The sequence below is a fragment of the Vitis vinifera genome, chromosome 4 (genome assembly GCF_030704535.1).
Source record: "Vitis vinifera cultivar Pinot Noir 40024 chromosome 4, ASM3070453v1".
Lineage (NCBI taxonomy): Eukaryota > Viridiplantae > Streptophyta > Magnoliopsida > Vitales > Vitaceae > Vitis > Vitis vinifera.
The window spans coordinates 8,204,752-8,220,310 of record NC_081808.1 but is presented as its reverse complement, the minus strand read 5'-3'; the positions used below and the strand labels follow the sequence as shown (position 1 = coordinate 8,220,310).

Below are 15,559 nucleotides of genomic sequence, written 5' to 3'. Positions count from 1 at the left end.
AAAATTATTTATTCTCACAAAAAATTACATCATTCAGAATTAATGAATTATGTTACACAATAATGAGAACAGACAATAAAAAAATAAAAATAAAAAATAAAAAAAAGAATAAAAACATATAAATTTACCTGAAAAACTCTTGACCAAAAAAACCATAATCAGAGAAGGAAATCTACTGTATTAAAAGAATGGTACAAGAGAGGAGAGTCCTTCACTATCATCACAGATCTCCAAAAAATCTTATAATTATAGTTTTACTTTTCAAATAGGAACAAAAAGAACTGCACTAAAGAATAACCTTGAAAATGAATATATGTCTTTACATTCCCTCCATTGATCAAGATGTTGTGTGTGGGGAAGCAATGTCAACCACAAATATTGATTTTTTTTTTTTTTTTTGCCTGTAAAGCACAAGAAGTTGACCTGTTGCGTTAGGCAACAATAAATTCGTAAATTTGACAGAATTTATTGTTCATAGCAAATAGTTGGCATTGAACAATCATTTAACTGAAATGCGTATGGCTATAACACAACAACATTTTTTTTTTTTTTTTAATTCATGGTTGTGGGTAATTGTGCCACCGGCATAAGGACCACAGGAAACCGAATTGATCTATCGGTTATTCAATTACATGCGGTCTTCGTTTGCTCGTGATTTATATTAGCAAGCTCATATTCAAACAATATATGTGGAGACATCCGCCGATTTGGACCGACTGGATCAGCATGTCCAGAAGAAGGTGTTCCTTGTTCTCCGAAGAAAGCAAAATTGTTGGCGGTTGGGATCAAAAGGCTCGATGGACTTGGAGGGAAGTTGGTGTAGCTGCATCCATGGATTTGATGCCTCTTGTCTTGAAGTTGATCACTTTTTCTAAAAGTATGGGACCTAAGATCTTTGTGGTCAAAGCGTGTCACCATGGCTTTAAATTTTCTCCATATGGAAGATGAGGGATTCAAGTTTATTAATGCGTCTCTATTTTCATAAAGGAATGTGATGATGCATGTGATGAGAGCTACAAATGAAGCGACTCCAGCAATGAGGAATAGGCCCCAAAATCTATTAAGCCCGATGCTGTCTGAAGAAACTGAGCTGGTGAGCTCTGGACAACTGGGTGTTTGCCCAAACCACGCCTTCTCAAATTGTAGCATTTTGGCTCCCTCGGTCACGTTTAAGACTTTCCTTGAAACATCAGCTACAAGGGGTGAACCCTTTGGAAACACCTGAAAAATTATCAAAAAATAAGAAACCTCGGTATGAAAATTTATACACGTACGTGTGTTAGGAGAGAGTACTTACAAATCTAAACCCATCAAACTTGTATCTTGGTCCCACTGCAGTGTATTTGGAGCAATATTTTGGGAGGAAAGTCTTCATGTAAGGGATTTCATCAAATGCAGCAGCAATTCCACCTTTTGAAAATAATTCATCCAGTTCTTCTGGTGACTCATAGATTACAAGCTTGGACTCATCAAATTTCATCCATTTGATCAAGAATTCATGAACGAAAGAGGCATGTTGGCAACCTACACGCTCCCCTTTCTTTATCAGCTCATTTATATCGGTGATGGTTGGGTTGAGCTGTTGAACTCTCAACATTGAAGTCAAGCTGGCTGTGTAACTTTGAGTAAGAATCAGCACCACAAAAAGCCATATGATCACCACAAACCGAGCCAAGTTGCTGACAACTCTCTCCTCTGTTAACAAAATTTAAGTGTGAAAAAGAAAATCAACTCCAGAAAATCAATATAAAGTGATTTTCTTGTTTGGATATTCTTGTTGGATTTTCCTTTTCCATCTGATTTTAAAACTTTCAAGCTCTTTCGATCTTGGAACATGAGGCTTCACGCCCAACACTCCTTGCATTGAATCAATGACAGATGGATCCAAAGTACTCAAGATATCAGTTAACCCATCAGTTAGAATCCAAACATAACCTTCTTTCATCATTCCAATCTCATTCGCTCTGGTGAAAAGCCGTGAGCCTAGAGGTGTAAGCATGTGTACAATGAAAACTCTGGTTGGCATCGTCATCAACTTGTAAAGCTCTTCGAGGATTTGATCATCAGTGGCTAATGGATGAATGACGCTCTTGCAAGGCATCAGTAAGATATGGTATCCCAATAGGAGATACGGGTGTCAATCTCTTGCAAGGCATCAGTAAGATATGGTATCACTCCATTTCCATACTCGTTGTCCACGTAAATGAGCACAACTTCTCTCCGCCCAAAGGCTTGGACAATTGCCATTATAGCTGGTACTTGAGCTGAGTCATTCAGTGTGGCTCGGACAAAATATGGACTCCGGAGCGAAGAAAGGGAAAGGACTAGTTGCGGAAAATGAAATGATGGGCACATGAGCCTTGTCTCCGAGACCAATCACAAAGTTGGCCTGCATGGAGGATGCTGGTCCTATGATGGCTTGAACTTCCTCATTTTGTAATAAATCTAGAGCTGAATTTCACAATAATTAAAATTTTATGATTCTAATGTTTCATTCTATTTCTACTATATTATCAGAAATCAAACAAGGTACGCACAAAAAAGGAAAATACATCCCCTTGGTCCCATACATTCTAGAATTCGTGAAATAATCATAAATCTTGTTATACCAGAAAGGTGGACCATATATGTCAGAGATTTTCTTGGAGATAACCTTAATTTTTTTATATGCCTTCCATTCTACATCTCATTATTTCTTAGTGCCATAGGTCATACGCGTCACTTTTAAACCAAGGGGGAAATTTAATTCATGGAGACTTTTGCGTCTTTGAACCATCGTGTGGTTAACAAAGAAAAGTCTTCCTAGTGAAGAAAAGAAATGTTGCTTAGTTGAAAATCCTACCCCTCTTTCCCCTTTCCCAATCACATTAACTATCTCAAAGGCTGTCGAGTGAAGTTGCCCATCAAATATTTGAAAATATCCACTGAGACCTTTCAATTTGGTACTTAACAGTGACTGGAGAAGATTTGTACCAATTTGAGAGACTCTAATGGTGTCAAGAAGCATCGAATTGCTGGAAATATTAGTCTTTTGGAAGCTGAAGTTTGTTGCCCCAACTTTCTCAACAGCCATGGCTAGTGCAGAAGCAGCGTCATAAGCCCATAATCCAAAAATGTTCAGCTCAGAGGTCTCATCTTTTGGATGATCTAGCCGGAACTTCCTTTTCCATCGGACTCTGAAATTTTCGAGCTCTTTTGTTCTTGGAACATGAGGCTTTACGCCCAACACCCCCTGCATTGAGTCAATGACTGAGGGATCCAAAGTACTCAAGAGGTCGGTTAGCCCATCAGTTAGTATCCAAACATAGCCCTCTTCCATCATTCCAATCTCATCTGCTTTGGTAAAAAGGTAAGACCCCAGAGGTGTACACATGTGTACAATGAAAACTCTAGTTTGCATTGTCATCAGCTTGTAAAGCTCTTCACCAATTTGATCATCAGTGGCTGATGGAGAAATTACACTACGGTAAGTGACACGGACATCGATCCCTTGCAAGGCATCAGTCATATAAGGTATAATTCCATCGCCATACACATTGTCCACGTAAATAAGCACAACTTCTCTCCACCCAAAGGCCCGGACTATTGCCCTTATTGCTGGTACTTGAGCTGAGTCATTTAGGGTAGCTCGGATAAAATATTGACTCTGAAGCGAAGAAAGAGAGGGACTTGTTGCAGAAAAGGAAATGATGGGCACCCGAGCTTTGCTTCCAAGACTGATCATGAAGTTGGCCTGCGTCGATGATCCGGGCCCTATTATTGTAGGGACCCCTCCCCTTGGGAAACACGTGGCACGCAGCTCATAGTGACGCGTGGCACGTGTTATCAGCCGGACCTTCATCATCCGGATTCCCCTGAGGATATGCATGGTGCAGTTATCCTATCCGGACCGCCTCAAGGAAAGGCAAACGACGTTTCAGCTTCTCCTATCCAAGGAAGAGCAAACGACGCTGGCAGAGCGTAGACATCCGGATAATCTCCACAACACATCCGGATAATCAGCATGAGCCACCCGGATATAAATCGTCTGAATGGTCAAATAAAGTAAAGCGAGTCTTACACGCAATCACAACAAGCAGCCATGGCCCACATCTTGTCACCTGCAGAGTGAGAAGACAAGAGGAAGCGACAGCAAGTCACTTCCCACGATCATTCTACATAACCACTTCCCACGATCTCTGACAGCCGCATCACCTACCATGGTCTCTGACAGCCATTCGTAGGATGATAATGCTCCTACTGACACCTATTATCATCATTACAACATAAAATATCTCCTCACCATTAATGAAAGGAGCAGTACCCCTGAAGTTGTATATATATGCCTTCACACGCAGAAGAAGGGGATCCCCCTGGTAACCTCTTGAGACCTAGTAGAAAGCCAACTGATTTATGTCTCTCTCTCTTACCATGACTAACAAAACCATCGGAGGGTGCGTCCGGACACCCTGTCCGGATGCCTTTTGCAGGTACAACCGCTGAATCAAGAACCCCTTGTGTGTTGAGGATCACGTGTCCATCCATCTAGCAGCAACGTGGACCACCGGATACGCGAGGCGACAACATTGGCGCCGTCTGTGGGAAGCTTTACTTTTTATTTTGATTCAGTCACTAGCAAAGATGGCCACACCTTCCCAAAGTCGATCATCCGGTAGAGGGGAGGAAGATAATCTCGAATGGCGTCAGGCCATCGAAAAAAGACAGTTGGCGAGCGAAAAACAGCTAAGAGCTCTCCTCCAGGAGACGGTGAGGTTAAGGGAAGAAAACGTTGTGTTACGCATTCAAGCCTCAACGTCAGGTTCTCCTCGTCGTCAGCGTTCAAGAGGCCAGGTGGCAAACTCAAGGCCAGAGCCAGAATCAATATATCCTGGGTCAACAGGAGTTGTCCCAAGAGCATACAACGCAAGGCCCCATGAGCCACGTACACCTATGCCTCGAGCTCCCAGTGAGGAAAGCTCAGATTCCACTCATTTTTCAGCAAAGAGACAACGTGATAGAAAATCACAGTTGTCAAGTTCTATGCGCGCAAGACTAGGCCCACAAGAGCCTGGGAGATCAAGGCCACCAGTAGCCACGACCCGGGCACCACGCCCCGATCCTATGATCGCTCCCATGGTGCAGAACGTATCTCCGCATCGTGACCCCATGGTCACCCCAGCGATGCGGAACGTTCACTCACACCTAGCGGAACGACCAGCTGGGAGAAACCTCCCAAACGAGCCACCCATTGGCTCCATCAGCAAAAGGCTGGATGACGTGCTCTCCACGCCCTTTTGCTCTCATATCACCCATTACGAGCCCCCAAGGGGATTCCTCGTACCAAAGTTTTCCACATACGATGGGACCAACGATCCCTTCGATCACATCATGCACTATCGACAGCTTATGACGCTCGATATTGGCAACGATGCATTGCTATGCAAAGTATTCCCCGCCAGCCTTCAAGGGCAGGCCCTCTCATGGTTTCATCGCCTACCTCCTAACTCTGTTGACAATTTCAGGGACCTATCTGAAGCTTTCGTGGGACAGTACTTGTGCTCTGCTCGACACAAGCAGAATATCAGCACCCTCCAGAACATAAAAATGAGAGACAACGAATCCTTGAGGGAATTTGTGAAACGATTTGGCCAAGCCGTACTTCAAATAGAGGCTTGCAGCATGGATGCTGTCCTACAGATCTTCAAGAGAAGCATCTGTCCAGGCACTCCATTTTTCGAATCGCTGGCCAAAAAGCCTCCTACAATGATGGACGATTTGTTCAGACGTGCTAACAAATATTCAATGCTCGAAGATGACGTACGTGCAGCCACTCAGCAAGTTTTGGTTGCCGGACGGGCTTCCAGAGATGACGCGAACAGACATGCCAAACCTCCGGACCGGCCAAAACCAGTTGACCGGAGGAAGGACGGGCCGAGTCGTCCGGATAGGCCGCCCATCACACCCCTATCCGTGTTATACGAAAAACTTCTTCCAATGATCCAAGGGTTGTCCGACTTCAGGTGGCCTAGACCCCTCGAAACGGACCCATCCATGAGAGACCGCAGCAAGAAATGCACCTTCCACAAAGACCATGGTCATACAACAGAGACATGTCGGTCCCTCCAGTATCTGGTTGAAAGGCTCATCAAAGTAGGACATTTAAAACAGTACCTCCGCTCAGATACTGGAGGAAGGGACGCATCTCAACATCATAACTCTAGGGCCCCGAGGACCCCAGTCGCCCCCAAGGCTGTCATAAACTATATCAACGGGGGCCCATCTGACGAGGAATACGATTCCAGGCGGAAAAGGCAGAAATTGCTGCGAGCCGCGTCAATACGCGAACGCATTAATTCCATCCGGCCGGGTCTCACTGGAGAGGGCCCTCGCCCCATAGATGGGACAATCATTTTCCCACCAGTAGATCCCACCCGGACGCTACAGCCACATCGCGACGCCCTCATCCTCTCCCTAGAAATAGGAGATTTCGATGTAAGACGTATCTTGGTCGACCCAGGCAGTTCAGCCGATCTGGTGCAAGCATCAGTCGTTGGCCATATGGGACATAGTCTCGCAGGTCTCGAAAACCCCGGAAGAATCTTATCCGGATTCAACGGGTCATCAACCACATCCTTAGGAGACATTATACTGCCGGTCCAAGCTGGCCCAGTCACTCTCAACGTGCAATTCTCGGTGGTACAAGAGTTATCACCCTTCAATGTCATCTTGGGACACACATGGCTTCACTACATGAAGGCCATCCCTTCCACATATCATTAAATGGTGAGTTTCCTCACCAACGAAGGGCAAACTGACTTGTATGGCAGCCAGTTGGCCGCTCGACAGTGCTATCAAATAGCACGAGAAGCGGGAACTAGCCAGGAGGATGCATCTCCCCCTGAACCCAGCATTGCACACGACCAATAGCAATTATTGGGTCCGGCGGACAAAGATCCCCCGGCAGCAGATCCCTTACAAACAATCCAAATTTCGGAGGAAAGCGATCACCTCACGAACATCAGTTCCCTCATGACACAAGAAGAAACTCAGAGCATACAAAATATCCTTCGAAGCAACCATGACATCTTCGCATGGACACATTCGGATATGAAAGGAATTCATCCCTCTATTGCCTCTCACAAGCTTAACGTTTTTCCAGCAGCCAGACCCGTTCGACAGAAGATTAGACGCTTTCATCCGGATAGACAAAAAGTTATCCGAAATGAAATTGACAAATTGCTGGAAGCCGGATTCATCAGAGAAGTATCTTACCCGGATTGGTTGACAAATGTAGTGGTGGTACCAAAGAAAGAGGGCAAATGGCGAGTCTGTGTTGATTACACCAATCTCAATAACGCATGTCCAAAAGACAGTTTTCCATTACCACGAATAGATCAAATTGTGGATTCCACTTCCGGGCAAGGGATGCTCTCTTTCTTGGATGCCTTCTCCGGATATCACCAGATTCCCATGTCTCCGGATGACGAAGAAAAGACAGCATTCATAACACCACATGGCCTTTACTGCTACAAAGTCATGCCATTCGGACTCAAAAATGCTGGCGCCACTTATCAAAGATTGATGACTAAAATCTTCAAACCTCTGATAGGCCACTCAGTAGAGGTATATATTGACGATATCGTGGTTAAAAGCAAAACTCGAGAACAACATATCCTTCATTTGCAAGAAGTTTTTCACCTCTTACGAGGGTATGGCATGAAGTTAAATCCTTCTAAATGCGTCTTTGGCGTGAGTGCTGGCAAATTTCTAGGATTTATGGTCAGCCAAAGGGGCATAGAAGTCAGCCCGGATCAAGTCAAGGCAGTTATGGAAACACCTCCTCCCAGGAACAAGAAGGAGATACAACGTCTCACAGGCAAGCTCGTTGCGTTAGGACGTTTCATAGCCCGCTTTACCGATGAGTTGCGACCCTTCTTCTTGGCAATACGAAAAGCTGGAGCGCATGGGTGGACAGACAGTTGCCAAAGCGCTTTGGAAAGGATTAAGCATTGTCTTATGCAACCACCCATCTTGAGCAGCCTCATCCCAAAAGAGAAACTATACATGTATTTGGCAGTCTCAGAATGGGCAATCAGTGCGGTTCTATTCCGCTGCCCATCACCCAAGGAGCAGAAGCCCATCTACTATGTCAGCAGGGCATTGACAGACGTAGAAACCAGATATTCAAAAATGGAGCTAATAGCCTTAGCCCTTCGAAGCGCTGCCCAAAAGCTCTGGCCCTATTTTCAAGCTCACCCGGTGATCGTGTTGACTGATCAACCCCTTCGCAACATTCTGCACAAGCCAGATTTAACCGGGAGAATGCTACAATGGGCCATCGAATTAAGCGAGTTTGGAATTGAATTCCAACCAAGGCTATCCATGAAAGGCCAGGTAATGGATGACTTCGTGCTAGAATATTCCCGAAAACCCGGCCAACATGAAGAATCAAGTAAAAAAGAATGGTGGACTCTGCGAGTTGATGGAGCCTCACGTTCATCAGGATCTGGAGTCGGGCTCTTATTGCAGTCCCCAACTGGGGAACATCTGGAGCAAGCCATCCGGCTGGGGTTCTCCGCGTCTAACAATGAAGCAGAATACGAGGCCATCCTGTCCGGATTGGACCTCGCCCTTGCTCTATCCGTCTCCAAACTCCGGATCTACAGCGACTCGCAACTAGTGGTAAGGCACGTCCAGAAAGAATATGAGGCTAAGGACGCACGCATGGCGCGATACTTGGCCAAAGTAAGAAGCACCTTACAGCAATTCACCGAGTGGACAATCGAAAAAATTAGGCGAGCTGACAATAGGCACGCTGACGCTTTGGCCGGCATAGCTGCCTCCCTCCCTATCAAAGAAGCCATTCTACTGCCCATACATGTGCAAGCCAAATCCTCTGTCGCAGAAGATTCCACTTGCAACACCATTGAGGCAAACCAAACGGATGATCAAGAATGGACGCATAATATTGCAGAATATCTCCGGGCAGGCACTTTACCCGAAGATCCTAAGCAAGCGCACAAAGTCCGGGTGCAAGCTGCCCGTTTCACCCTGATTGGGGGGCACCTGTACAAGCGATCCTTCACAGGGCCTTATCTTCGCTGTCTTAGGCATTCAGAGGCCCAGTATGTGCTAGCTGAATTACATGAAGGAATATGCGGAAATCATGCGAGAGGACGATCCCTGGCACATAGAGCTCATTCACAAGGATACTATTGGCCAACAATGAAGAAAGACGCGGCAGCATATGTCCAAAAGTGTGATAAATGTCAACGATACGCTCCTATTCCACATATGCCATCAGCAGCATTGAAATCGGTCTCAGGCCCATGGCCTTTCGCGCAGTGGGGCATGGACATAGTGGGACCCCTCCCAGCAGCACCTGCCCAGAAGAAATTCCTCCTTGTCGCCACTGATTACTTCAGTAAATGGGTAGAAGCTGAAGCATATGCAAGCATCAAAGATAAAGATGTCACCAAATTCGTATGGAAGAACATTGTTTGCCGCTTTGGAATTCCCCAAATCATCATAGCTGACAATGGTCCACAATTTGACAGCATTGCATTCAGGAATTTCTGTTCGGAACTGAATATCCGGAATTCATACTCCACGCCGCGTTATCCTCAAAGCAATGGGCAGGCGGAAGCCACAAACAAAACTCTAATCAATGCCTTAAAGAAAAGGCTTGAGCAAGCCAAAGGGAAGTGGGTGGAGGAGCTGCCCGGCGTCCTGTGGGCCTATCGAACCACACCCGGACGGCCAACAGGAAACACTCCTTTCGCCCTCACATATGGAATGGATGCAGTCATTCCCACTGAAATAGGTCTTCCTACTATCCGGATCGATGCAGCAAAACAAGAAGATGCCAACACAGAACTAGGAAGAAATTTGGACTGGGCAGACGAAGTCAGAGAAAGCGCGACCATCCGGATAGCAGATTATCAACAAAGGGCATCAGCGCATTACAATCGAAAAGTCAGGCCCAGAAACTTCAAAAATGGTACGCTAGTACTTAGAAAAGTTTTTGAGAATACTGCTGAAGTAGGTGCTGGAAAGTTCCAAGCCAATTGGGAAAGACCCTACATAGTGTCTAAGGCAAACAAAAATGGAGCCTATCATTTACAAAAGCTAGATGGCACTCCGTTACTCAGACCATGGAATGTGTCCAATTTAAAGCAGTACTATCAATAAAAAGTAGACACAAGTGTAAATGAGAAAGAAATATGTTTTTATTGATATGAATAAATGTAATTACAAAGAGATCTCCGGACCACAAAAATACAGAAGGAAAAATTACAGCAGAAAAATTGCAAAAAGAGATAAACTATCAGGGAGCGGGCTTCTCGTAGAGCTTCTTTTCTTCACCCGGAGGAATCGAAGGGGTATCTCGCTTGATACCGTTCTTCTTCATACAGCAGCGATACCCAAAGATAAACGTATCATCAACTTGTTGCTGGTAATCCGCTGCAAGTTCCTCCCTTTCCACAACAAACTCCCTTTCAAGTTCTTCTTTTTGCACATCCAGGCGCAGCTGCAAGTCTTCCTTCTGTTTCTTTTCATTCGAAACTTCTGTCCATAGTTGACTCACTTCATCCCTTAGCCGGGCTGCCTCACCTTCCGCCTCATGTAGGCGGCCTGCAGTTGATTCTTCTCGACTCTTCGCCTCAGCCAACTCCACTCGGAGGGCTTCATTTTCCTCTCGCATGGTGGATAGATTGGCCTCAGCCTCCTCCATTCTCAGACGCAGCTGATTTTCAATCTCTTGGCGTCGAGAGGAGAAGGTCCTCATATAGTCTGCAGTCTGCAGCAGCTGAGTAAAAAGATCGTGTTGTTGAGCCATGCCGCGGAGGCCCCTCACCAGCTGACACGCAAGCAAGAAAAGCAAAGACATAAATCGTACTACAACAAACACATCAGTGCAACAAAGAGTCAAAAAGCAAAAGCACAAGACAACGGTATACCGTTTCTATCATATCAAACATCTTAGCAGAGAGCTTGATGGCTTTCCAGTCGGGTGTAATCTGTTTTAGTTTAACTTCCAACTCCGCATAGCTGAAAGGGCTAGCAGGAGCTGCATCGTCAGCAGGTTCCTCCTCAGATGAGGAAACAGAAGGTGACTCTTGTCCCGGATTCGGGACCTCCACATCTTCGTCCGGACGCATCTATCCGGATACATCTTCAGCCGGAATTATTACCGGGGCGGCCGAAGTCTCAGTTGCCATCTCCACCTCGCCTCCATCCGGATGAGCGTCATGGGCAGAAGCGCAGCTAACTTCAATCTCTTGCTGCCGCTCTTGAAGCCGCCCAAGGAGTCCGGACCGTAGATCGCGCGTCGAACGCGGCTTCTTTGAAGGAGGCCCTTTCACCGGAACTATGGCCAAGCGATCCGGGTCGTCGGAAGGCTGACTTTGGCTTTCTGCCCCCGCTTCCTCCAACGGGGTCGTTTCAGCTGCATCAGCATCCGGATTAAGGTTGCCCGGACGGTTGATAGATGCAGCTTCCTCAGCCACGTTAGCCAGACGCGCAACCGCGGCCAAGGAAGTGCCCGAATGGTTCAACCCCGACATGCGTCCGGGGCCGCTTGAGATAGAATGCGGAGCAGCGTTTACTGGCTCCTCTATCATTACTTCCCCCTCATAGGTAATTTGCGGAGGAGGAAACTCCTTGGGAGGAGTGGGTTCCTTCACATCCTTCCCATGCTTCTTCACCAGCTTCCTCCTTTTTGCTGGAGCTTTCTTTGGAGGAGAATCCGGACCCCGCTTCTGTCCGGGAGCCTTCCGGATAGTGCCTTCATTTTTCCTCTGATCTCGATCCTCCAGGAGCTTTCGCCGTCTCTCAGCATCAGCCTCTTTAGCTTCCTGATAGAGGGGGAGCTCCTTCACAGTATAATGCTCCCCAGGCACTATCTCATCCTTTGCCAGTTTCCTGGGGAGAATATTGATAACATATTCCTGGGACTCCCGGACGACCGCTATCAAATTTCGCGCGGAAAGCAATGTCTTGTAGGCCCTCTCCTTGGGATCTATCTCGAATAATTTGCAGACACAGGCGAAGGACGCCTTTTCCACCCAATCCACAAGGTGGCCCCTCAATTCCAGACCTGCATTAACAGCAACAAAAGGTGAGAACTCCGTCCGGGAAAATCAGCAAAAAAAAAATCAGCAAAGTAAAATCCGGACAAAGAATCGCAAAACAAGAATACCCGAAATTTTTAAGGTATAATTTGGAGAAAAGGGCCTCGACGCACGCTCCGGTAGCCCCGCCCATCCACCCCGGACCGCCACCAGCCCCTTCGCCCCTCCCTTTGTCGAATCTGGCAGCTCTGTCACCATTTGAAGGGAGGGCAGGTGCGCAGACACACTGAAGATATCATTTTTTGCTTTCTTCAGGGAATAGACAAAGAACACTTCCAGTAGCGTAAGGTCGAGGCTGTACAGCATGTTGATGATGCTGCATCCCATCAGCACCCGGACAAGGTTGGGATGAATGAAGATGGGTGGAACCTGAGAGAAGTGGAGGAATTCCTTGAACAACGCCGGCAGAGGGAACCGGAGCCCCGCGTTGAATTGTTCCTTTGTGAAGAGGATAACCTTTTCTTCACCTTTCTCAGTAGGCATAGCCGCCTCCTCGTTCACCAAGTCTATAGATACGTCATTTGGGATGCAGAACCGCTCCCAAAATTCCTTCACATCTAATTTGTCTATCGCCTTTTCGCCAGCCTCGCTAACCCCGGCAGATGAAACAGTCTTTTTTGGAGCCATTTCTTACCACAAAGCCAAACCAAAATCTACATACAAAAGCAATGCAACGATTCAAACCAAGCAGTCAGAAAATACACAAACCCTAACCCAAAGCAGTTAGAAAAACCCCTCAAACCCCCCCCCCCCCCCCCCCCCCCCGAACACCAACAAAGTACCAACATTCAACAACAATTGCAAGCGACTTGCCCAAAACAATGCCCAAGCAAGCTAGAAACCAAGTTTAAAGAACCAGCAAATGCAACCAAAGGAATGACAGTAGCAAAGAGGTACGTACCAAATAAAGCTCTGAAGAAGAAGAAGAACGGTTACTGTCTCGGTACAAAATCACCAGCAGCAAACAAACGAAGTCATTCGAAGTTTTTCTCAGAAAAGCAAAGGGCGCAGGAAAAAGCAAGAAGAAGAAAGGCTCTCAAGAAAATGCAGTAGGAAAAAATGCACAAAGAGGTACAGTGCCCTATTTATAGCAGGACAGTCGTGTTATCATTGAAACGACATATTGTCTGGGGATACACAGGGTCGGCGGCTCGTCATAAATGCCTTTTTGGCTTCCGCACCCCCACTCGCCACGTGGCCCAGTCAGACGAAGGGACCTCTTCAATTTTCAAAAGCTAGTTATTTTTAACCCGCCCATTTTTTGGGCAAAATAGGCAAGTTAAAAAGGGGGGCAATGTAGGGACCCCTCCCCTTGGGAAACACGTGGCACGCAGCTCATAGTGACGCGTGGCACGTGTTATCAGCCGGACCTTCATCATCCGGATTCCCCTGAGGATATGCATGGTGCAGTTATCCTATCCGGACCGCCTCAAGGAAAGGCAAACGACGTTTCAGCTTCTCCTATCCAAGGAAGAGCAAACGACGCTGGCAGAGCGTAGACATCCGGATAATCTCCACAACACATCCGGATAATCAGCATGAGCCACCCGGATATAAATCGTCTGAATGGTCAAATAAAGTAAAGCGAGTCTTACACGCAATCACAACAAGCAGCCATGACCCACATCTTGTCACCTGCAGAGTGAGAAGACAAGAGGAAGCGACAGTAAGTCACTTCCCACGATCATTCTACATAACCACTTCCCACGATCTCTGACAGCCGCATCACCTACCATGGTCTCTGACAGCCATTCGTAGGATGATAATGCTCCTACTGACACCTATTATCATCATTACAACATAAAATATCTCCTCACCATTAATGAAAGGAGCAGTACCCCTGAAGTTGTATATATATGCCTTCACACGCAGAAGAAGGGGATCCCCCTGGTAACCTCTTGAGACCTAGTAGAAGGCCAACTGATTTATGTCTCTCTCTCTTACCATGACTAACAAAACCATCGGAGGGTGCGTCCGGACACCCTGTCCGGATGCCTTTTGTAGGTACAACCGCTGAATCAAGAACCCCTTGTGTGTTGAGAATCACGTGTCCATCCATCTAGCAGCAACGTGGACCACCGGATACGCGAGGCGACAACAATTATGGCTTCCACTTCTTCATTTTGTAAGAGGTCTACAGCTGAGTTCAGGAGCACGCAGGTTCAAAAGATAAACCAGCATTTAAATGAATTAATAAATTTAAAGATTCTGACTTCTCTCTCTCTTTTTAATTTTATTTTAATTTCTACTGTCAGCAATCAAACAGCGTACTAAACCTTGTTTATGAGATTTTTTTTTTAAATATAATAATAAAATATGATGTGATACTATAATTTGATAGGAAGACGACCCATTTATTGTATGCTCAACCAGATACAACCTGCTATTCATTTAACGAAATAGGGCCATTTGGGTTAGAAGTCTATCAACTTCACCCAAAAATTACATCAATAATTCATTTAATCCCAATTAAGATTTATTTAAATTATTTTAAAATTTAAAATTATCTGCATTATAGGTTCTCTTTTTTTTTTTATTTAAATAATGTACCAAAATTATAATACAATTATTGTAATTTATCAATGAAAGCCTTATTAAAAAAAATTAAAATCTATAAATCAGCACAAATATGAAATCGAACCATCACCGCTAACCTAATCTCACTAATTTCATATCGTTTTCGACTTATGTTCATAAATAATGTCAATACCGGTACCCTTATAGTTTTTTAACACTGATTACTACCCCTTACCTATTATGTGGTAAATAAGATATGTTATCTAGTTGTAAAAATAAAACAAATAAACATGACATAATTAATGGAGACTCTTTTGCACTACTTCTTACTCATATTTATCATCAAGATATTTTCTTAAATCACAAGTGTTCTATCTTGTACATTCTAAATTTCAATTTTTTGGATCATAAGTGTAATACTATCTTTTAGATTCTAAATTTATTTATTTATTTATTTTGGTCCGGAGTACACGTTGGGCCAACCTTGAACTAGACAAACCAACAGCTGGACCACTGACCCAGTGAACCAGGCCATTGTTGGTTTTGGGTTGGCCAACCTTTTTTTCCTCTTAGCAAAAGCCAAGCCCATAGTGAAGGGGTGGAAGCCGAGCTCAATATATATTAAGGCCTGGCTCCACTTTGGTTAATTATGATTGACACCGATAAGAGATATTGAGTTGTTGAATGTGGAATCAAAGACAGTGAGTTGTTGTAAAATCCTAAATTCTTAGAATTGGGGGATTTGAATCATGGACAATCTGATCATAGATGGGAAGGTACCCACTCATTTAATAAAATTTAATATATTTATATTTATTTATGATATAAATTTGATAATATCAAATGTGAAAAACATATATTATTATTTTTAAGATATATATATATATATATATAAACTTTATAATTATTTTAAATTTTAATAATATATA

The 15,559-nt window shown here is 44.9% G+C and overlaps 1 protein-coding gene across 1 annotated transcript; it reads right to left on the bottom strand.

Moving 5' to 3' along the window:
• Window positions 1-282: 282 nt before the first annotated feature.
• LOC132253663 (glutamate receptor 2.8-like) lies at window positions 283-10,684 on the bottom strand. The gene is made up of 5 exons (XM_059736564.1): window positions 10,404-10,684; window positions 2,693-3,776; window positions 1,810-2,089; window positions 1,298-1,695; window positions 283-1,221 (listed from the first exon to the last, which is right to left on the bottom strand). Exons 1-5 carry the CDS (start codon window positions 10,682-10,684, stop codon window positions 625-627), a joined length of 2,640 nt encoding a protein of 879 aa, XP_059592547.1. The 3' UTR covers window positions 283-624.
• Between the last annotated feature and the right edge of the window lie 4,875 nt (window positions 10,685-15,559).